The sequence below is a fragment of the Bicyclus anynana genome, chromosome 19 (genome assembly GCF_947172395.1).
Source record: "Bicyclus anynana chromosome 19, ilBicAnyn1.1, whole genome shotgun sequence".
In the NCBI taxonomy this organism is placed as follows: Eukaryota; Metazoa; Arthropoda; class Insecta; order Lepidoptera; family Nymphalidae; genus Bicyclus; species Bicyclus anynana.
This window is the reverse complement of record NC_069101.1, coordinates 13429791-13452539: the sequence shown is the minus strand read 5'-3', so window position 1 is coordinate 13452539 and position 22749 is coordinate 13429791. Positions and strand designations below refer to the sequence as shown.

The window sequence follows — 22749 nt, the reverse complement described above, 5'->3', positions numbered from 1 at the left end:
AATGGAATAGATAGTAACATGAACTTTGTTTTATCGCCTAATTTTAATGGGAACGGGAAATACGCAGGTAAAACCGCAGGCCATCTGCTAGTGGGTTATACATATATATTGATACTTGTATATAGTATATGGCATGGCTATTTTAAATGCGTACCTAAAAGACATGATATATTGTTCATTTTCTAATTTACAGCAACTGCGTCAATGTGTCCAGTGGATAGTTAGCGTATGTGACTTCGAATCACGAGGTCCATAGTTCAAGTCTTGGGTTGGGCTATGAAATTTTTAGTAAAAATTCTCAGCCTGGATTTAGGAAGACAGTGGTGCGTCGTGCCTTAAAGAGCACTGGTAGGTGTGTAACAAGTGGTTTGTAGTATTTGTATAGAAATACAACAAGTGCGTCCACTGATCCGCATCGTATGGATCGCATCAAATGGATTTTATGTACCGTAAAATTAAAAATCCGTATGATGCGACGCGTCCGATACGTACAATACGTATATTAGGACGCCTATGTTATGTCATCGTTTCCGATATAACCATCTGAGAGCCTAGTGGCAGTTTGATACTGTGACGATCACGTTAACGTAAACGCGAATTTCCAAGAAATTGAAACAGCGCTATCTAGTGGCACTACTGCACAACTGTTTCAATTCCATATAAATTCACGTTTACATTAACGCGATAGTAACAGTATGAAAACATTGAAAACTCCCACTAGGCACACTGATAGTGTTCATTACAAAAATCAAATAGCTAAGTCCGCTAACCCGTATTTTAACAGCTTGATGGGTCTAAGCTCAATAACCCCTCTGCTGTAAGGAGGCCTGGCCTTAATTGCAATTAAATAAGCTAATAATGATAAAGACATGCTTATCACAGACAGACATAATTCATGTTTACTTCCAAAGTAGACTCCAGACGGGTCGTAGAGGAAAATTTTCTGAACGGTCCCGTTTAACGGAGCACCTCCGACATACATCATGTTTATGCGTCATTTAATGTGAATCGCAATATACTCGTAAAATTGATAAGCTGATAACACGTAACAGACATACTTTGATAACGTTATCTATGTGACGACGCGGCAACGCCTCTTATTGTATCGTAATATGTAGTTAAGAGTTTATAGCCCATCAGCACGATTTGCAGTAGAGTGATGGGTGCTTAATGTGCGGACTTATATTTAGCTAGATACCGCAAATCGTCCATCCATATTTTTTTAAGAAAAAAATTAAAAAAAAATAAAAGAAAAAATAAATAATAAATATATAAATTTAAATTAAAAAAAAATCTAAATTTCATATAAATCAAATAATTATAGGAAATACACACCTAATTGTTCACCCTTAGGCAAAGTACCAAATACGCTGGCGCTGTTACCCCTCTGAATGACAAGACTTATCCTTTGGGAAAAATAAAGGCCAGCTCTTGGATCACCTAACGCATAAATCAATTTGTTAATTATTTAATCATCTAGACAATAATTAATAAAAAACTAGTTTACTGTGATAATAGGAATTGGTAAATTATCAAATGCTACAAGGAAGACGATAAGACTTAATGATAACGTTATCAAAAATGGCAACTTTTTGATAACGTTATCTACAATTATGACGATTGGCATATACGCCTTTTATTGTTTCATAATAAGTACGCAATCAGGTTATAGGTTACGGTCACTAAATATTTCGTAAACCGTAGACTCAAGGAACTCTGGTGCTAATTGAGAAACACGGATTTGTATTATGCTAGATGCAGCTTCTTCGTTAAAAAGTGCGAATTATATCTAGATTTATTTGTTACATTTTAAATTTTTATGAGGAATACGGATAAAAATATATAGCCTATGTTAATCGCTGATGTAAGATGGTGGTTTTACACCGTGCCTCAAAGAGCTAGACTAGACTAGACTAGAAGAGAGTAACTAGCAGCGTGACGGTGTTCACGCTGCCTAACAAAGAACTGAACTCAACTCGCCCAATACCCCAATTATACCATCACTATTGTAACAACTTCGTACAGATACCTTCTTTTTATAATAATATAAATAATGAATGTTAATATCACCCGTACTCGAGGAACTCGTAACTCGGACGCATCGCATTAAACAGATTTTTAATTTAATAGTACATAAAGAATATAGAACGGTAGGTAGGTCCGTTCAATGCGATCAGTGGACGCACTTGTATGACATTCTAAACAAAGAATACTAAAATCCGTTTGATGAGATGCGTCCAATGCGGATCTATGGACGCTTGCCATTATTGCTTTGGTCCCGATGTTTGATAGTGACAGGGACTTAGCTTAAACTGCTCTTCGCAGCAGCTTTGGGTAAGAAACTATCAAGCGAAGACTTCTACCAACAAAAAAATTGAATAAACGATTACTATTGCATATTTGGCAAAATAGATTCGAAAATAAATCATGTACAAATATTGCCTGTCACCTTATTAGCAAATATTGTGTTAGACCGGCAGTCACTTGAACTGCGAGACCTTTGTTACTGATACATAATAATTATTATGATGACGATACATTATACATTAATAGCACCATTTCGCTCGCATGTTTGGTGTGGCTAAAACGACCGCCAACCAGCTTGGAGCAGCTTGCGGTGTCTACTCCTATGGTCCATATATCCTCTATAAGTATTACTTGTAGTTTTTAACCCAGACAAAAATCCATGTTTACCGCGGGATTTGTGAAAAACAGAATTTAAAAATTCAAAATTTCCTGGGCTGTGTAGGCCTAGCATGCGACCAACGTGTTGTGAAGAAAAATACACAAAATATCGACCAATCGCGGAGCAGTCCTAGTCCCATTTCTTTCGTCATAATGCAATGGAAGAGATAGCGATATTTTCGGTTGCGCCGCTATTTGATATTTGTCTTTTTCTGTTCACGAGAGACGTAGTTGGCAACATGTTAGGCCTCATTGGACTATATCCATGGTATAGTAAGATGATTAAGATTCAACAATCATTCAAAATTTTTAAAACATAGGTACACAATAGGAGTTGCATACGGACCAGATAAACAAACCCTTCAAAGGCCGGCAACGCGTTAGCACTGCATGTAAACTAAAGCTACAATTTGACCTTGGACGTCGGGAATTTAGCATCGGGTGGTTTAACCCTGGAATTCATAGTCGTGAAGTGAACAATCCCCCACAAACCAATATTCAGTATTCACCCAGGGGCTGACTATTGAATCATCCTTCATTGCATTTCATAAACAAACTATTGGAGAGCCCCTAGGTGACTGGAGTTTCAAGCAAATGTTGTCTATGATTTTACATTAGATCTTTGAAAATTCTGTGACACAACCACAGAGAGACGTATTTTGTTAATTCTTTGACATTTTACAAAATAATTGAGTTTTTAATATTTTTATTTACTTTTTGTTTTTATTTATCGCAGTAAAATTTAATTCGTTCAAGTGTACAATAGATCAATTTTATCAAAAAGTTTCTTTCTCACAAGAAGGAGTTGTTAGAAAAATATTGAAGTTATGTGGACGAACATGATCATATACAAAATTATCAGCCGATGGACGTCCACTGCTGGACATAGCCGTCTTGCATGGACTTTCAAACACAACGGTCTCGAGCCGCCAGCGTCCAGCGGCTCCCTGCAACCCGCTTGATGCCCTCGGTCCACCTAGTGGGGGTTCGACCAACACTGCGTTTCATCGGCTCTTCGAACTATGTGGCCTGCCCATTGCCACTTCAGCTTCACGACTCGCTGTGCTACCTATGTCAGTGACTTTGGTTTGTCTGCGGATCTCCTCATTTGTGATACGATCACGCAGAGAAATCCCAAGCATATTATTTACTATGTAGTTTGATATTTTATACTTTTGTAATGTGGAATCCTTCTTGAAATAAAAAAAATATTGTAAGAGGAAATTTGTTTATTTTACTCAAAACCACCTATAATTAACCTGAAATAATTACAAGTAGGTACTATTATGCTGTATTTTCTTACAATTTATAGTAAGTGCAGTAAATAAATATAAGTGTAGCTTATCCTTAGGAATAGTGGTAAAATTGTGTTTCACAAAGCTTTAGATCAAATAATATTATATATTTAGGAGGTAGGCTTGGCCCGGTAATGGGCTGATAATAATGAACCACACAGTACTTATTGCAATTCTAAAATCAAACCTATATCCTTTTGATACAAAGTTTAATTAATAACAACAATAAATACATAATTTACATATAACATATTGTTATTATTGTTTTTTTTATATAGGGCCAGACTTAAATGAAAAATGCAGAAGTAAACATTTAATAATTATCTTTATTAAAGATGTGAATCAATAAATTTCATTCAATTAAGATTTGTATACATTTTCTATTGTTATGGACTTCAGAGTGAGTGACCACCTTACAACATACTGCACTCACTCCTACTACCTGGATATTAAATGCTGCTGACTTTTCAAGGTATGTGGGTCTTCCAATTACTGTGATCTGAAAACTCAGATTTTCAAGGACCAAAGTATTCTCAGTATTCTTGGTAAAACAGTATTCTCAGAGCTCATCACTGCTATTCCCTGCCATGATAGCCGGTTTCTTTAAATCTGTGCATAGGGTCCTCCAGGGTTGTTTATATGTATACCTATGCGTGCCATCAATACAGCTTGACTTGTGGCATTTCTGTTATTTCATAGAATGCTTGATGGACTGCACATACAGTCTGAAAATAAACATTATGTTGGTTACATTCATGTAGGTTATATATTTCCTAAATCAAAACTAGATAGGTATACCTAACATTTATATAGGTTAGATTACAAACAAACAAACTAATTAAATTCTTCATCATGAGTATGTTAAGCATGAGTCTCCTCTCAGAATGAGAGGGATAAGGTCCACCACGCTGGCCCAATGTGAATTGGCAGACTTCACACATGTAGAGACAATGTTTTTCCTTAACCGTATGAGACATGTAATATACATTTAAATTCATAAAATACACATAACTGAAATGATTTGGAGGTGCATGTTTCAGACAGCATTTGAACCTACACCCTCCGAATAGAAGGCAGAGGTCATATCAACTGGGCTATATGGATTTTGTACTACTCCTAATTTATCTATACTAATATTATAAACAGGAAAAATTTGTTTGTTTGTTTTGAATAGGATCTGTAACTACTGAACTGATTTGAAAGATTCTATCACTGTTGGGAACCTACACCATCATAATCAAAGGCAGGGGTCATACCCACTGGGCTAATTGGTTTTATATCTACTCCTAATTTATCTTTACTAATAATAGAAACAGGAAAGATTTGTTTGTTTGTATGTTTTGAATAGGCTCTGGAACTACTAAACCAATTTAAAAAATTCTTTCACTGTTGGGAAGCTACACTATTCCCGAGCTCTATAGGCTATATTTTATCCCCATATTCTTACGGAAATGGGAACCACACAGGGTGAAACCGCGCGGCGTCTTCATCAACAAAAAAATATTGATAATGAACAAAGGTACGTACCTGATAACATCCCGTTTCATAGAATCGAAGTGCTGCTAGAATGTATAATACTAGCGGTATTGGTATTCCTCTCTTGGTCCTCTGTGTTCATTCTTCATCAAACAGAGGCATATTATGCCTAATATGAGAATTTTTCGTACATTCCATATCGCCATAGTATTATACTGGGTTTACGCAATTGCGAATATATATCTTGGGCACTGATATAACTCGCTGTTTATAACTTCACTTATAACGTCCACTTTCTAATAAATAAATCACGATTAACAACAAAAAAAAATGCCAGGGGATGGTTTGGCTGACAAATATCGGTAATTCAGCAGTCAGCCGCCAGCTCCTGTCAAATGAGGGGTTTCTTTTGTCTATGAAACGCGTAGGGGTTGAATTCGACACATAGCGGCTGAATAATCCCCTTAGGGGCCCCCTACTACGACTATGAATTCCACCGTATGTTACCTGCGTGCCTAGTTTTCAATGTTTTCAATGTTTTTATACTTTATCGCGTTAACGTTAACGCGAATTAATATGGAATTAGCGGATGCCCGCGACTTCGTCCGCCCTTAGACCTTCTTAGTCCAGCCTCTTAATATAAATAATAATAATAAAAATAAGCCGTTTATTCCAATTTTTACATTTCTAAATTACACTTCATAAGTTGTTAGTAGTTTGTTAGCAAGTTTTCTTAAATTATGTTAGTAATAATAGTTAGTATGTTCTTTTTAATTTCGGACACCCTGAAAGGGTAAAGGCCTCCTCCATCTTTTTCCACAACTCCCTGTCTTTGCCAAATTTTATACATTCGTTTCCGGCTATCTTAGTAGTCCTCTACTAACTGTAAACGACCTCACTGCCAAAATTCATCTTTGTATGTCAAGCGGTTTTTAAGATTTCGTGATAAATTCGCGTTTACGTTAACGCGTTATTAACAGTATGAAAACATTGAAAACTTCTGATTACCATTACCGTTGGTTTGGATAAATCTATTAAATTATTTTCGACAAATAGGAAAAAAAGGTTCGCAAAGCCTTAGGGCATTAAGGACAACACGTTACAAATGTCCTCAAGAATCAGGTCTAGGGTGTCGTCGAGGAAAAGGCGTCCATTGTAATGTAATTCGCGCCTTCCTGCCTTGACCTCTTAAAAGATGCCATTGGAAAGTTATATAATATATATTGGGTTTTCATTAATTTCAAATTATCTTTTCTTTGATACAATGGCTTTTTTATGATGTGACTATAAATTGTTAACGCTTGGCTCAGCCAAAGTTAAATGGTATGAAGAATATTATACCACTTTAGTTTTATAAAAATTTAATTAAAACAAACCAAAAAAGCACGAGCGGAGTCACGCGCATTGTATCGTTCGGGTTACGCAGTTGTCACGAAATTATATGGGACATTCGTGACTACGGAACCCTAAAAATGCAAAAAAAAGACCCTTGCACTCAACAAATATCAAACTCCTGACAAAATAAAGGCAATTTAATTTATTGGACAAGTTTCAGGTGTTTGGCATTGGTAGCAGTTAAAAAAAAAATTGTCTGATTTAGATTATTTTGTCTAGGATGTTGGAAGGTTAATTTTATTGCCTAATAATATGATGATACCTAAGAATATGAAATATCTTCAATAGATAATAATAGGTACTTCCAACATCTGTCTCATTCACTATAATAATAATAATTCAGTACATAGCTCGAGTGTGAAATTCCCAACTATTAATATGGTAATTTGATGAATCACTTATAACAGATAACAATTATATTATCCGCAATTTTAATAAAGCTTTAGTTAAACAACAGAACGGGAGTTCCCCCAATCTCATGGGTGTTACGTAATTTTAGAATTGTTTTAATTATTAGATACAAATCTCTCCTCCTTAACCCACGTTTTAAGAAAACCGTAAACAAAAATTTGATCTCTATAATAGCCACGGTAAAGTCGTGATAGCCCAGTGGATGTGACCTCTGCCTTCAATTCGGAGGGCATAGGTTTAAATCCAGTCCGGAGCATGCATCTCCAACTTCTCAGTTATGTGCATTTTAAGAAATTACCTAAATATCACGTGTCTCAAACGGTGAAGGAAAAACATCGTGAAGAAACAATACAATACAATACAATACAATACAATACAATACAATACAATACAATCCTTTATTTGCTGATACAGTTTACAAGGTCTTAACAAATAAATATAATCTGTTCTGTATCACGCCCGATTGGCATGCATGCTTGAGAATTTTTTTAATTCTCTAAGTGTGTGAAGTCTGCCAATCTGCATTGGATCAACGTTTTGGACTATTATCCTAACGTCCTCATTCTGAGAGGAGGCTCGTGCTCAACAATGAGCCGAATATAGGTTGTTAATGATGAATAGCCACGGTTAAAGTGCCAAGTTACACGGAGCCGCTTGATGCTGGCGGCTCAAAACAGCGGTGCTTGGAAGTCTACCCAAGAGCAGTGGACGTCCATTAGCTTATATTTATAATTTCACCCGCGTAGCTCCCGTTCCTGTAAGAATACGGGGATAAAATATAGCATGGCATAACCTAGAAAAAGGACCTAGCTCAGCATATTGCTATATGCTCTCCATAAACAAAGAACATACATCGCTTTTGTGCTTAATTAATTATATCTGCTCCTATAACACAGGCGTTTTTTTGTATCAACTTGTACGAGAGAGTTGCGTCCTCATAATATATATAATAAGGTTGATGATGATAATGATTATAATGATTGTTCGTATTTGTTGCAGCGTCGTCTCTCGGTGCGGCCATAACTATGCCGATCTGCGGCTTCCTCATAGCGCACTTCGGGTGGGAGTCCGCTTTCTATTTCACTGGTAACTCAACTGTTTTAATTTACCTCAGTGTCTTATCTATACTAATTTTATAAAGCAGCTACTAATAACTAGCTGACGCCGCGTGGTTTCACCCGCGTTGTTCCCGTTCCCGTAGGAATACGGGGATAAAGTATAGCCTATAGCCTTCCTCGGTAAGTGTGCTATGTTCCTGAGAATAGCGCGTTCAAACAAACTCTTCAGCTTTATAATATTAGTATATATAATTTAAGGGTAGGCAGACACTATGTCTTTTACATACGTTACAATCTTTGCATCTCCCTTGCTTTTCTCATAAGTCCTTTTATACAATTTAGTCAGTTCTTGACCTAGCGTTTATTAGCTTTCGCCTTGCATCCCTTCCAACATTTACATTCACCCTCGCCTTACGATTTTATCTTTCAACCATTCTTTTTACGTGGCCCCAAATTACCGATCTATAAAAATATTTTTTGACAATAAGGAACTTAAGCTAACTTATCCTAATAATATACAAATCACCATGTGAAATGTGGCAAGAAAACTGGCTGCATTTCTGCGTTGGACAGCCAGGCTGATCATTTACGCTAAAAATGTGCCAGCCCTTCTGTCACCCTTCTTTTTAACTGAATTTAGGTAAATAAGTACATTTTTGTAACTGGCAAAAAGTAGAAAGTTTTATAGGTATACTTAAAGCACATAACACCAAATATCTATAGTTAGATGACGATTTTACTTGTACCCCTGATTATTTTAATAATGACGTCATTGCACAGGTATAATCGGTGTGATGTGGTCGGTGGCATGGTTCGCCGTGGTGTACGACACGCCGACGCAGCATCCGCGCATCTCCGACACTGAGAGGAACTACCTCACCAAGGCGCTGCCACAAGATACTACCAAAGGGGTAAGATCATTAACTATTTTTTGATAAAAAAAAAAAAAAAAATGAAAACTAAATAACCTTTTTTTTTGACAATAAAGGGCGACAAAGGAAAAAAAGGTTTTTGTGTCCTTTTCTGGGCCTTTTAATCCTCGACATAAACAAGAAAGATTCCATAATTTTGACGTGTATATCGATCTAAGATATCGTAGGTCGTAGCTCCTAAATGAACAGTATATTTGCACTAGTAGACGCATCCGCGGTTTCACCTGCGTGGTTTTCGTTCCCGTAAGAATACGGGGATAAAAGCCTTCCTCGATAAATGGGCTATCTTACATTAAACAAAAATTTCAAATCGTATCAGTAGTTCCTGAGATTAGCGCGTTCAATCAAACAAACTAACTCTTCAGCTTTATAATATTAGTATAGATTCCAATGTATTTTAGGCATCAGTAAAACATAGATTTCAGCTTACATGAGTGCTTAATGTTTATCGTTAATTAAAATAAATAGAATAATTAATGATGATGGTGTTGATGGCTACAACCTGACCCACCTTATCATTCTCCTCGATAACTTGGGGTTTTTATCAAAATTCCGCGTTCCCAATGATAATGTCATTGACATAGGTAGATTGATGAGATTTAGTAGTTGTATCAACTACGAGCTATTATTATCAGCCTACTTTATTACAGGGCAACCTTATTGGATGGCTGCTTTTGACGTATAACACCACTGAGCTGAGAATTTTTACAAAAAAAAAATTAAATTAAGTTAAGTGGGTTCACTATAACCCATCCCACTTTTGTATGGATGTTTGTTACTCTTTAACGCCGCGACTACTGAAGCAATTTGGCTGAAATTTAGAATGGAAATATATTTTGCTCTGGATAAACATTAGCTACTTTTCATCCCGGAAAAATCCATGGTTCCCGCTGGATTTGTGAAAAACTGAAATCCCCGCGGCTTGACTACAATATCAACTGATGGTAAATGATGATGCAATTTAAGATGGCAGTGTGCTAACTTGTTAGGAGGATGAAAATCCACACCCCTTTCGGGTTCTACACGACATCGTAGCGGAACTCTTAATCGCTTGGCGGTACGTCTTTGTCGGTAGGGTAACTAGCCACGGTTGAAACCTCCCTCCAGCCAGACCTGGACCAATTAAGAAAACCTCAATCAACCCAGCTGGGGATCAAACTTGGAACTCCGTTTTGTTAAACCGTGCATACCACTGCGCCGCGGAGGCCGACAAAGGCTGTGGAGTTTTGCTGTTTTTGCTGTAGTAGACTTACTATGTTTAATAATGCCACATTGATAGTATCTTGATAGTGTGTGGAAGAATGTATAATAAACGTAATATCTCCAGCACCACCATAGATGGTGTCTTGCTGTATTATGGTAGACAAGAGTTTAATCAACGTAATGTCATGTACTTACTGTGTTTAATAATGCCACATTGATGGTATCTTGGTAGACTGTGGGAGAATGTTCAAAGAACGTAATATCTGCAGCACAGTAGTTCTGTGGTAGACAAGAGTTTCATCAACGTAATGTCCGCAGCACACGCCAGTGCCGTGGCGCGCGCTGCTGTCGTCGCCGCCGGTGTGGGCCATCGTGGTCACGCACGGCGCGTCCGTGTTCGGCTACTTCACCGTGGTCAACCAGCTGCCCACCTACATCGAGAGCATCCTGCACTACAATATCAAACACGTGAGTTTCATCTTACAGTCCATAAAGCCAAAGTCAAAGATCATTTATTTTAGTTTACAAGCACTTTTGAAACGTCAGTAGATAATTATATAAAAAAGAAAAAAAAGTCAACGAAGCGTAAAACTACTAAAAAAAATACTGTATACTACTAAAAAAAATACTACACTTTTCTATACTTCCATACAAACGATTCCATACTTAAAAGAGGGGTAAGATAGGGGAAGGGTTGGGGTAGGGGTAGGGTTGCGTAGGGGTAGGGTTGGATAGGAGTAGGATTGCGTAGTGGTAGGGTAGGAGTAGTATAGGAAACATCGTGAGGAATCCTGCATACCTGAGAATTTTCTCAATTCTCTACGTGTGTGAAGTCTGCCAATCCGCATGTGGCCAGCGTGGTGGACTAAAGCCTAACCCCTCTCATTCTGAGAGGAGACTCGTGCTCAACAGTGGGTCGACTATGGGTTGTAATGATGATGAGGGTAGGGTAGGTAGAGTGGTCAAAGTAAGTCAAAGCGCCACATAGTTGGACTAAGCTAAGCCGATTATGAGTTGATCAAAAAAGAACAAAAAAGGCAAAGCGAAGCTTGACTAGTGCCGCTAGTTATGAATTAACTTAGCTGACGCCGCGCGGGGTCACCCGCGTGGTTCTCGTTCCCGTAGGGGTACGCGGATAATATATAGCCTATAGCCTTCCTCGATAAATGGGCTATCTAACATTGAATTTTTTTTTTAAATCGGACCAGTAGTTCCTGAGATTACCGCATTCAATCAAACAAACTCTTCAGCTTTATATATTAGTATAGATAAACGCCGCCACGTGCTCGTAATTAAAAGAACTCTCAATACATTTAATTAATTATTGAGGGAAAATGTTTTGTTATAATTACCGTCTATTTTCAACACGTGTACATTACGGAGTGATTAATTGCCGTAGAACAATGTAGCCATTGTTGATTTAACCCACTTGTTACTATCGTTTGATAAAAAGATCAAGTGAGAAATAAAATTCTAAACAAAAAAGTGGGTAGTTTTAAAAAAATATTTATGCTTTTGCAGTTAGTTGTTAACTGTGTGAAGCTATTAGAAGTGGTTTGAGGGTGTTATCGTGTGCCGTGATTTACTTATGCGAGTTGTAACTTAGTGGTTTTTCGTTATGGATTTGTTAAGGTAAGTTAAAAAATGTTTAATCCGTATATTTATATATGTTTTGTAAAATCATGAAAGTAGTGATCTTCTTTTATTTGTAAGTAAAAAATTTTTTGCAATTGCATTAGATTTACCGAAGTTATTTTTGTGTGAAAGTTGGCGTTCCTTATATCAAACAGTAGTAATATCAACTACTATTATTTATTTGTTTTAGGTGTCAAAAAATAGCGTTGAGCTTGAATGAGATTATTGAGGAGCTGAAACGTAATGAAGAACAATCTATTCCAGACTGCTAACTATCTTTCCCCCTAAAAATTGTAACGCTGAATTCACTGATGAAGATTCTGGGACTGAAAATATCTCTTCAAAATTGACTTGGGCCACAATTGAGAGCTTCAGCTGAAATAAATGTCAGTAAATCATCGCCAGATTCGGATATGAGCGACGAAGTTGACGAAGTTACTAACGTTGAGGTCTGAAGGAAACAGGAACAATCCGACAAAATAGAAAAAAATAAATATTTGCAGAAAACAGAATGTGGCAGGATAGGATAAGGTACAACTTTACCAGAGCCGAAGAAAGTGTCGTGTACAAATGGAATGTAGTTACTGTGGCAATGCAGCAACAGTCCAACTGACTATATAAATTAAAAAATCTTCACAGCAACAGAAAAAATACATTCATATTGATCAGTCAGCTTTGATAAAAACATATAATGAAAAGATGAATGTAGAAGAGCTCTGATCAAAATATTGGACTGTACCAATTATATTCTAATAATGGGAAAAATGGTATTTTTCGTTGCTTTTCCACTGTTTGGATATGGCTGTCCATAATGTCTGGCAGTTATAAAAAATGAACGGAGGAGATTACGACCATATCAAAATTTCGAAGGAGTGTTTCAACTTCTTTGTTAGAAACATACAATGAATGCATTTCCCGAAAGCCAGGTCGATTGTCATAAGGTTATGATGACAGTTCTTGCTATGGTAACATAGGCCATAATAATCCAGTATAAAAATGAACAGCTGCGATGTGCATTTTGTCATAAAAATACCAATTTGTTCTGTAAAAAATGTTCTGTAACTCTTCATCCAAAAAGCTATTTTGAAGCTTATCATACACCAAATAACTGAATAATATGCGGCTGTATGCTATACTCGTATGTTACAAATAAAACTTATCTTGGTTATGGTGTTTTGTTTTCTTTTTATTTATCACATTCGCTCGAATAATACCTAGTACATACAAGCACAATACAAATCAGCATAAGGTAATGAATTTTACTAGCGTTCCTTTTATCAAACACCATTTTCCGCAATTTCCATACAAAAGAAAATTTATTTAATATTTTTTTAGGTCCTTTGGGGTCATAAATAAACTGTGTACAAAAAATTACAACGATCTAGCAACAAAAGGTATATCCGTAACAACTGGGTTAACGTGGTATCTGATTTATTTCTTTTTGTTTATAAACTACCTGCGGACGCCCGCGACTTTGCTTGCGTAGAAATCAATGTAATTTCCTATTTTTTGTACGATTTATGAACAAAATTTTAAAACTGTAACTCTAAAAATGAAGCACTTTGCATACAAACTTTTAACCCCTATTTCACCCTCTTCTATTTTTATTTTAGGGTCAAAACTTACTCTATGTTTTGCTCCAAGGTCCAAAATTCATCTTGATCGGTTCAGCCGTTTAGCCGTGAAAAGGTAACAGACAGACAGACTGACAAACTTTACTTTCGCATTTATGATATTAGTACCTATAGATTATTTTTTACAAATATATAACCCTTTACTAAGTGGCGTGCCCAAGGTTTCTAGACATTATACGTACTTATAAAACACTCACAGATGCCACGCAGTTTTACCCGCGTAGTTCCCGTTCCCGTAGATATACGGGATAAAATATAGCCTATAGCACCCGGTAATAGTGTAGCTTCCCAACAGAGAAGGAATTTTTAAAATTGGTTTAGTAGTTTCGGAACCTATTATATACAAATAAACAAACAATCAAATCTTTCCTCTTTATAATATTAGTAAAGAAAATAGGAATTTCCATATCAAATATAGTTGGTGATGAGTCCATGAGGTAAACATAGGTATACCCACAGCATTTTTCATTATACATTTCATACATCAAACAATTTTTCAACATTATTAAGTGCTTGCACTCTTTACCAGTACCTTTCTGCGCTCTATTCCATCACTCTTTGTTGGTTTTGTGCTTAAACCGATTTTAATGATATTAACCCTTAAATGCATCATATTTCGTAGTTATGAGAATAAGTCGTATGTAGTCGTTATGTATTTTTTTTTTCTTCAAATTAACCCTTGACTACAATCTCACCTGATGGTAAGTGATCATGCAATCTAAGATGAAAGCGAGCTAACTTGTTAGGTGTAGGATGAAATCCACACTCTTTTTGGTTTCTACACGACATCGTACCGGAACGCTAAATCGCTTGGCGGTACGTCTTTTTCGGTAGAGTGGTAACTAGCCACGGCCAAAGCCTCCCACAAGCTAGACCTGGACTAATTAAGAAAACCTCAATCGGCCCAGCCGGGGATCGAACCCAGGACTTCCGTTTTGTAAATCCACCGCGCTTACCACTGCGCCACGGAGGTCGTCAAATTTATTTATTTATATTTTGTATTTTTGTATGAAAGAAAAATTATATGGTAGAACAACGTTTGCCGGTTCAATGAATAATATAATCTATGTTCTTTTTTTATGCGTCACAGAGCTATAAAAGTCTAGCGGATGATGCAAGTCTCCCACGATTGCATCAGCAAACTGGACCCCACGTTTTGTGCAAAGTCGTAAAACAGCAGGTTCTTACGATAAAACAACTTGCCAGATCTGTAACATTTTTTTAAATATTATTAAAAAAGAAACTGGTCAAGTGCGCTTTGGATTAATACACAGAGTGTTCTGTACTAAATCTGCCTATGCAATACGTTATTTTTATGTCCCAAGATTTTTTTTTGCATGAGAATGGGAAAACCATCTATACTAATGAGTATTATAAAGAAGTGAAAGTTTGAAAGAAGGAAGAAGAAAGAAAGATCTTTATTTTTTAATAATGCCACATATCACATTATTAAATTAAAAATTATATTATGGCTTAACTGTCCATTCAAACAATGGAGCAATAGCGATGCCCTGCAATATGTGGCATAACCTAGAAAAAGGCCCCAACTCGACATTTTGCCACATACTTCCTATAAAAAAAGGATGCAGCACCGATTTTCAACATCCTAGTATGTGGTGTGGTAAGGGGTAATCTCAGAATTTACAGAACCGATCATTTAAATTCTTTTACAACTAGAAAGTCGCGTCATTTGTGAGTGTCATAAGCTATTTTTAATCCCCATATTCTCACGGGAACGGGAACTATGCGGATTATACCGCGAGTCATCGGCTAGTCAGTAATAGACAGCAAAATTTCGCAGAGCATTCAACGAACGTCCTACAAATCCGTGCCTGATGTCTAAAACCAATGGCTTCCTGCAACACAATCTATGCCTTCAGTCCACCTAGCGGTCAGTTGTCCAATACCACCGTGTCACCATTCCAACACCGTGGTTTGGTATAACCCCAACGTCCATCGTTTCTTCAAATGTTCCAATGTCACTTCATAGTTGCGACTCTTTGAACTGTGTCGTTAAGTTTGTTCCAATTTTAGTACGTAACCCTAAAAACCTTGGCAAGCCATTAAAACAGATGAGTTTATTAATTAGTAACAATATTTATCTTTTTGTCATAAAATAAATAATTTAACGTGCGTTTGCGTGAATACAATACGCCACCATGGCCATAATAGCATTTAATTCGGGAGTAGAAAGTTTAAGCTGCCATAAATTTCGAACCCCATTCAGACGCCCGAAAAAAGTTTCTGCAGCCAGTCTAGGGTAGGTACTATACTTCCTTTAATTCGCCCTGCTTTAAGTACGAATATTTCCCGATTAGATTTAAGAAACTTAAACAAAGTTTCGTTAGAATTTCATTAATTCAATAACACAAAATGTTGATAATACATGCAAATCCTATAGAGAGAAGTCAAATCTATAGCTTGGCAACTTCATTCGTAACACTCCGCGCGGGCCAGGGGGCGTGCATCGATAAATGAAAACCCCACGACTGATGCACCTCACTTCCCCTTACGCACGATTTCACACCAGCGCAGTCTTTCCCCCCGTCGCCCGCATATCATGGGAGTGTCAACGAACTTGCCAGACTATAGTATTATTGTCTCTGCTTTAGACTATTGGTAATCATTCTGAGTCTGGAGCACGTGTTGCTTTATTTTCTTTACTATAAAATTATTAAAAAAAAAAAAAAAAATTTAATTTTCTTTTTGGTTGTAACAACGAATCGTGTTGTGTTTTGAAACTGTCGTTGATAATATATAAAATATTGATTATAAACAGACGGACACACGTGTAATCCTATAAGGATTTAATTTGCTGACGGATGCCTAATAACAAATAAAATTTTAAAAATAAAAACTGCATCGCGTTTCAGTAGCTCTGGTAGTCGCTCCAGACAGTGGGCAATTGTTATGCAACTGTGTTCCGTACACGTAATTTGAGTTACAGTTGAACGCGTTTCGTCTCTTTGTCTTGCCGCCGTCAGGTATCAAACACGTACTTGAATATTTTTTCGTTTATTTTAAGCCGAGTCTACATTGTATCATTCGTCCGATCTAATCACCGTTTCTGTACCATCCATAGTTTTTTTTCCTTATTTATTTATTAATTATTTTTTTAAATTTTTAGCATTGTCAATATAAATATAAAATACAAAACACTATTAAAAGTCATCTCGCGTCTGGGGGACTTCTTACATCAAAAGGACTTTTAACTGGGCAGTGTGAACAGACGGTGTCTATGGGTGTCTGCCATGCTACTTGTCCTTGACGCACTGTGTCTGTCGATGTAAACGGACCTTAACACGTATCTTACAGGAGTTTAACGTATCCCCGTATCATGTCTCCGTATGAAATAATGATCGGGGAGAAATGAATACGATAATGATTAATGATACAAATGTGGTCCCGGCTTAACGCGGACATCTTACATTAGACCGGTGATGCATGCTCTTCGAGTTTTATGTTGTTTCAAAACCAGACAACATAAAAAAATGCTATACCTGTTGCGGTTTTTTGGCTAAGTTTTATATGTTAATAGTTGATTCAAGTAGCAGATAGCCAACTTGATATGAAATAAAAACCATCACTCTCAATGGTGAAGTGTGGGTTTTACCAGCGACTTTGAAGGATGTGTTACTTGGATGCCCAGTAGGCTTAGCATGCGACTAACGACATATTTCGTGACATATATAGACAAAATGTCGACCAATGGCGGCGGTGTTGTCCCAGTACTATCTCTTTCGTCCCAATTCCCAACGCAATGAATACGATAGCGGGATTTCCGATTGCGTCGCGATTTGTTCACATTTGTCTATCTAAGTTCACTAGACTTCCCGTTGGTCGCATGCTAGGTCTACTGTTATGTGTTGCTCTGTTAAGGTCCGAGAATTATTGCAAAAAAAATAATGTAAAAAAAAACAATTTCAACTGTATTGACATTTAAAAACGAACAGCAGCCCCTGCATTCTGTAAAGTTACAGCGATGTAACATCGCTCATTTCCATGGCAACTTCGTTGTTGGTGACATTTTATTTTTGGCATCCCCTAGAAATAAAGTTCAAATTCTAATAAGACTTGTTACCTAGGTGAATATATTGACAAGTATAAAACAGCGGAATCACACCCCAGTTCTTAATTGAATAAATGAATCTGTTTTTTTCTGATTGTCACCGGGGGGTTGAAAAATATGGCCTGGGTGAGAAAGGAATAAATAATAACGAATAAACATTGAAATCTTATAATAAATCTTATAATAAAAAGAATGATTGAAGAAATTGAAGAAATTTTCTACATGATTGTGAGAATCATGTAGAAAATTTCACTTAAAAACTTAGCAATTTTGCTTTGACAGTAGAATTATTGGTAAAGAGAATTATACCTATAGGCCTTTAAATATAGTCCAATATTCAATAAAATCCCAAATTAATGCAACCAGAATTGAGTGCCAAGAAGTTGTGTTTGGCACTCATTGAGTGGGGACGTTTTTTGGTCGCTGATTGTGCATCTACTTTTTAATAGAAGATCAATGCGAATAACCGAATTTTGACTTCCTTTTAAAGAATTGAACTTTCCAAGACTTTCTTTAACTTTCCAAAGATTTATAGAATATATTATCGCTAGCAATCAGTGCAAGCTATAAATAGACAATTTCAACCATTACTTACACCAGATATCGTATCATGTAAATGGTATTATCATTAGAGGCTATTAAAAGTAGCAGGTTATTTTCTACCGGCGACGCGTAATGCGAAGTCCACTATAAATAGGCTCTATAAATAGTTTGCTGTGCATTGAAAATAGCTTCCAGTAATGGTAAGAATGCGAGACAGGCGCCATAGTGCAGTCCAGGTTACCTTTTTTTTTAATTCCTCTATGTACAAGTTACTAAGGTATTTGCGATACACAACAAAAGTATCTCCTGCGGAATAATGGAAGACTTTTAGACATTAAAGGCAGGAATGGGATAGGTTTACGCATCTAAAACATAAGAAAAGGGGCACGTATATTGTACCTATACGTACAACTAAAGTGTTTTTTACTCTTCACGATAATAGTACGTATTATAAACGTCATAAGGCAACTGTCACCGGACTCATGCTATCTAAAAACACTATAGTGTACGTCCGCGACATTGTCTTCGTGTCAATTTTCACAAATACCGTTGGGGACCATGGATTTTTCCGGGATACTAAATAGTCGTATTTGTTGCTCAATTACCTCATTTTCAGTGAAAGTCCTATAAAATCGGTTCAGCCCTTCCAGAGATTATCCCGGACAAACGGACAGACAAAGATGTTAAAAAAGTTTGATTGTGTTTTGGTATTGTTTAAATTTTAAGTTTACACATTGATTTGACAGATTGACACTTAAATTTTGTTTATATGTATTGATTATGTTTGTCTGTCCCAGAATGGTCTGCTGTCATCTCTGCCGTACCTCGGCAAATACCTGTGCGCGCTGGCGTCGTCGGTGCTGGCGGACTCGCTGCGCCGGAGCGGCCGCCTCTCCACCACCGCTGCAAGGAAACTCTTCACCGGCTTCGCGGTCGGACTGCCTGGTAACTGTCTTACTACACTAAGTGCCAGTTTCTTCATCGCAAGTAATGCATCGCATTTTTGACGGCCTCCGTGGCGTAGTGGTATGCGCGGTGAATTTACAAGACGGAGGTCCTGGGTTCGATCCCCGGCTGGGCAGATTTAGATTTTCTTAATTTGTCCAGGTCTGGTTGGTGGGAGGCTTCGGCCGTGGCTAGTTACCACCCTACCGGCAAAGACGTACCGCCAAGCGATTTAGCGTTCCGGTACGATGCCGTGTACAAACCGGAAGGGGTGTGGATTTTCATCCTCCTAACAAGTTAGCCCGCTTCCATCTTAGGCTTACCATCAGGTGAGATTGTTTAATTAAATTGTAAAGAATAAAAAAATATATATTTTTTTTGTATTTTATAAATATTACTTTCCGGTCCGTGGTGGACTATTGTTACAACTACTAACTAATCCACACCCCTTTCCATAGCTGGGCATTAACTCGTTAATCCGTTAATCGTTAATTAACGAAGTTAACATTTTGCTTAACGGATTAACTTTTAAGTTAACTTTTAAAAATGTTAACGGACCCGTTAACTTCCGTTAATGTGCAGAAGCCCGTTAATCGTTAATCCAATGCCTACTATTTACCGCGCGACGCGATTAACAGGTTTAGACAAGTAAGAAATGTAGCTTTTTTATTTTCAAAGATATCAACAAATTACTATATTTATGTTAAAATTATAGATAAAATCAACTAAAACCAATTTATGGCACTTTTCCCCAGTGCTCACCCTTATTTTACCAATGGGGATCTCACACAATAATATAAAAATGCAATATTAACCAGTCATATTAACGGATTAACGATTAACGTTAACTTGCGTTAATTCTTCCGGAATGTAACGCTTTAACGTTTAACGAAGCTAACTTTTTTTGTAGCGGACTAGCGATTAACGAAGTTAACTATTTCATTGACGGTGCCCAGCTATGCCCCTTTCGGTTTCTACACGACATCGTACCGGAACGATAAATCGATTGGCGTCTTTGTTGGTCGGTAACTTGCACGGCTTCGCCACTCACCAGCGAAATATTTAAAAATTAAAACGTCTTATATACTAATACTTAGTATGTTTTTTCAATTTAGTGGAACGCTAATGAATAATTTAAGATTCTTTTAAAAAAAAGTGTCAATTAGGCTATTGTTAAAAACCACAAGGTTTGGCCACCAAAGCAAGAATTAGACCATTTTCAAAATGGTCCAATTTTTGCTTTGTATTGAATGAAATGAAAATTGGACTAATTGTAACTAAACCTCTTAACTATTTAGTTAATACGTTCGCTGCGGTACATGGTCAATTAACCTCGTAGCACACCACAAAAAGTTTTAGTACGAGGTCAAAAAACCTCGTATTGCACGATACGAGGTCAATTTACCTCGTACCACACCACAACAGTTTTAGTACGAGGTCAAAAAACCTCGTATTGCACGGTACGAGGTCAATTAACCTCGTACCACACCACAAAAAGTTTAAGTACGAGGTCAAAAAACCTCGTATTGCACGGTACGAGTACTATTAACCTCGTACCACACCACAAGTTTTAGTACGAGGTCAAAATACCTCGTATTGTATCGGTAAAGTACTGAAAAATCAGTGCCGCAGCGAACGTGTTAATAGTTTAATTATAACATTTACCACCGTGCAGGTATCATGATGCTGGTGCAGGCGTTTTATGGACACGACAGGGTGTGGTCCATCGCCATCTTCACCCTGGCGCTCACCATCAACGGCGCCGTCACCGCCGGTTACCTTGGCAACGGGCTCGACATCGCACCCAAGTTCAGCGGTAAGCGGACACTATTGTGCAAATATTGTGATAAAATATAGCCTATGTTACTCGCTGATAATGTAGATTTCCCTTTGTGATAGAACCTTTAATATCGGTTCAGTAGTTTTAAACATTTTCCTTTTTTTTAAATATCTTCGGAATTTCGCCACGTCATGATTAATTGACTGCATGTTTTGGAATTTTCCTACATTAATCCATACGAGTAGATAACCGCTTAAGCATAATACATGTTACAAGTAATCTGTATAATTAGATATTCTATACAATACCTAGCCTAGGGAGTGGGTTCGAATCCGGTCCAGGGCATGCACCTCCAACATTTCAGTTGTGTGCATTTTAAGAAATCAAACGTGTCTCTGACGGTGAAGGAAAAACATACATCCAAATACATCGTGAGGAAACCTGCACAGTGCAGATTTCCTCACGATGTTTTTGTGGGCTGCACACCAGAGAATAATCTTAATTCTCTCTGTGTGTGTGTGTGTGTGTGTGTGTTAAGTCTGCCAATCCGCATTGGGTCGGCGTGGTGGACTACTGTCTTAACCCCTCTCATTCTGAGATGAGATTCGTGCTTAGCAGTGAGCCGAATATGGTCGGGAAGTCCGACAGCGACACTCACGCACGCACGCACGTACGTGTGATTATTTGCCATATTTTTATTTTAAATATTACCATTTCCTTTTTAACTAGTCGGAAAGCACTGTATTAGGAGTGGGTACGACAATAGTCCAGCGGGCGGGAATCGAACCACGACCCCTCGGTGATGAGTCCGACCGCTACCGTTGAGCTATTGACGCTGATTGATGAATTTCCTGCAGGTACAATCTTCGGCATCGCGAACACTCTGTCGTCTCTCGGCGGCTGGCTGTCCACCTTCATGGTGGGAGAGCTCACCAAGCATGATGTGAGTATTAAAGCCGGGCCGCTCAGAGATTGCGTTTCTGACACCTGTCAATGTCACCTTTTTATAATATTTAATTAATTATTTGTTAATAATTTTAACCCAAAATGGATACTTTTATTGTAAGTTGCCATATAATTCATCAATTTATAACCGACTTCAAAAAATGGAGGAGTATCGTATTCAATTCGACGTGTATGTTTTTTTTTAAAGTTACCTCATAACTTTGTAATTTCTTAACCAATTTTGGAAATTCTGTTTTTCTGTGAAATACTATACCTCCTTCCAGATTGGTCCCATTTAACTTTCATGAAAATCGGTTCAGTAATTTTGTGTTAAAATGAAAATAACGAAATTGCCCTACTGTGGCGCTTTCTTTACTTATGCTAGGACTAAAACAGAAAAAATAAAAAAAATATTTCTAACAAAAAATATCAACCGACTTCAAAATCATAAAAGTTAACTAAAAAGCGAAAAATAACATCGTATGTGCTACCTCCTGATCACTTTAAAGGCGGTGCCAACACAGTGATGCATTATGTTTATATATATAAAAAAAAAATTAAACTAGGTATGAAATAACATGCGTTTTCTACCCTTATTTTGAAGTGAATTGAATAAACATTCAACATAAGGTTTGACTACTTTTAGAGTATTTTTAGAGTAGGTACATATATAAATTTTATTATTTTTTGTAATGACAATCTGGGCAATTTTGGGGTGGGAAAACACTGAACCATGTTTATAA

General features: G+C 37.1%; 1 protein-coding gene and 1 long non-coding RNA gene across 2 annotated transcripts in view; one reads left to right on the top strand and one right to left on the bottom strand.

Moving 5' to 3' along the window:
- Positions 1–22749, top strand: part of LOC112054811 (sialin) — an 84243-nt gene that overhangs the window by 54002 nt on the left and 7492 nt on the right. The window contains exons 6-11 of the mRNA XM_052887468.1: positions 8262–8348; positions 9101–9231; positions 10774–10923; positions 19134–19281; positions 20957–21097; positions 21919–22004. Of these exons, the coding sequence (XP_052743428.1) occupies positions 8262–8348; positions 9101–9231; positions 10774–10923; positions 19134–19281; positions 20957–21097; positions 21919–22004 (743 nt within the window). The remainder of the gene's footprint in view (positions 1–8261; positions 8349–9100; positions 9232–10773; positions 10924–19133; positions 19282–20956; positions 21098–21918; positions 22005–22749) is intronic.
- On the bottom strand, positions 4306–6524 carry LOC128199173 (uncharacterized). Its single transcript, XR_008251844.1, has 2 exons — positions 5508–6524; positions 4306–4705 (listed from the first exon to the last, which is right to left on the bottom strand). It is a non-coding gene; the product is annotated as an uncharacterized LOC128199173 (long non-coding RNA).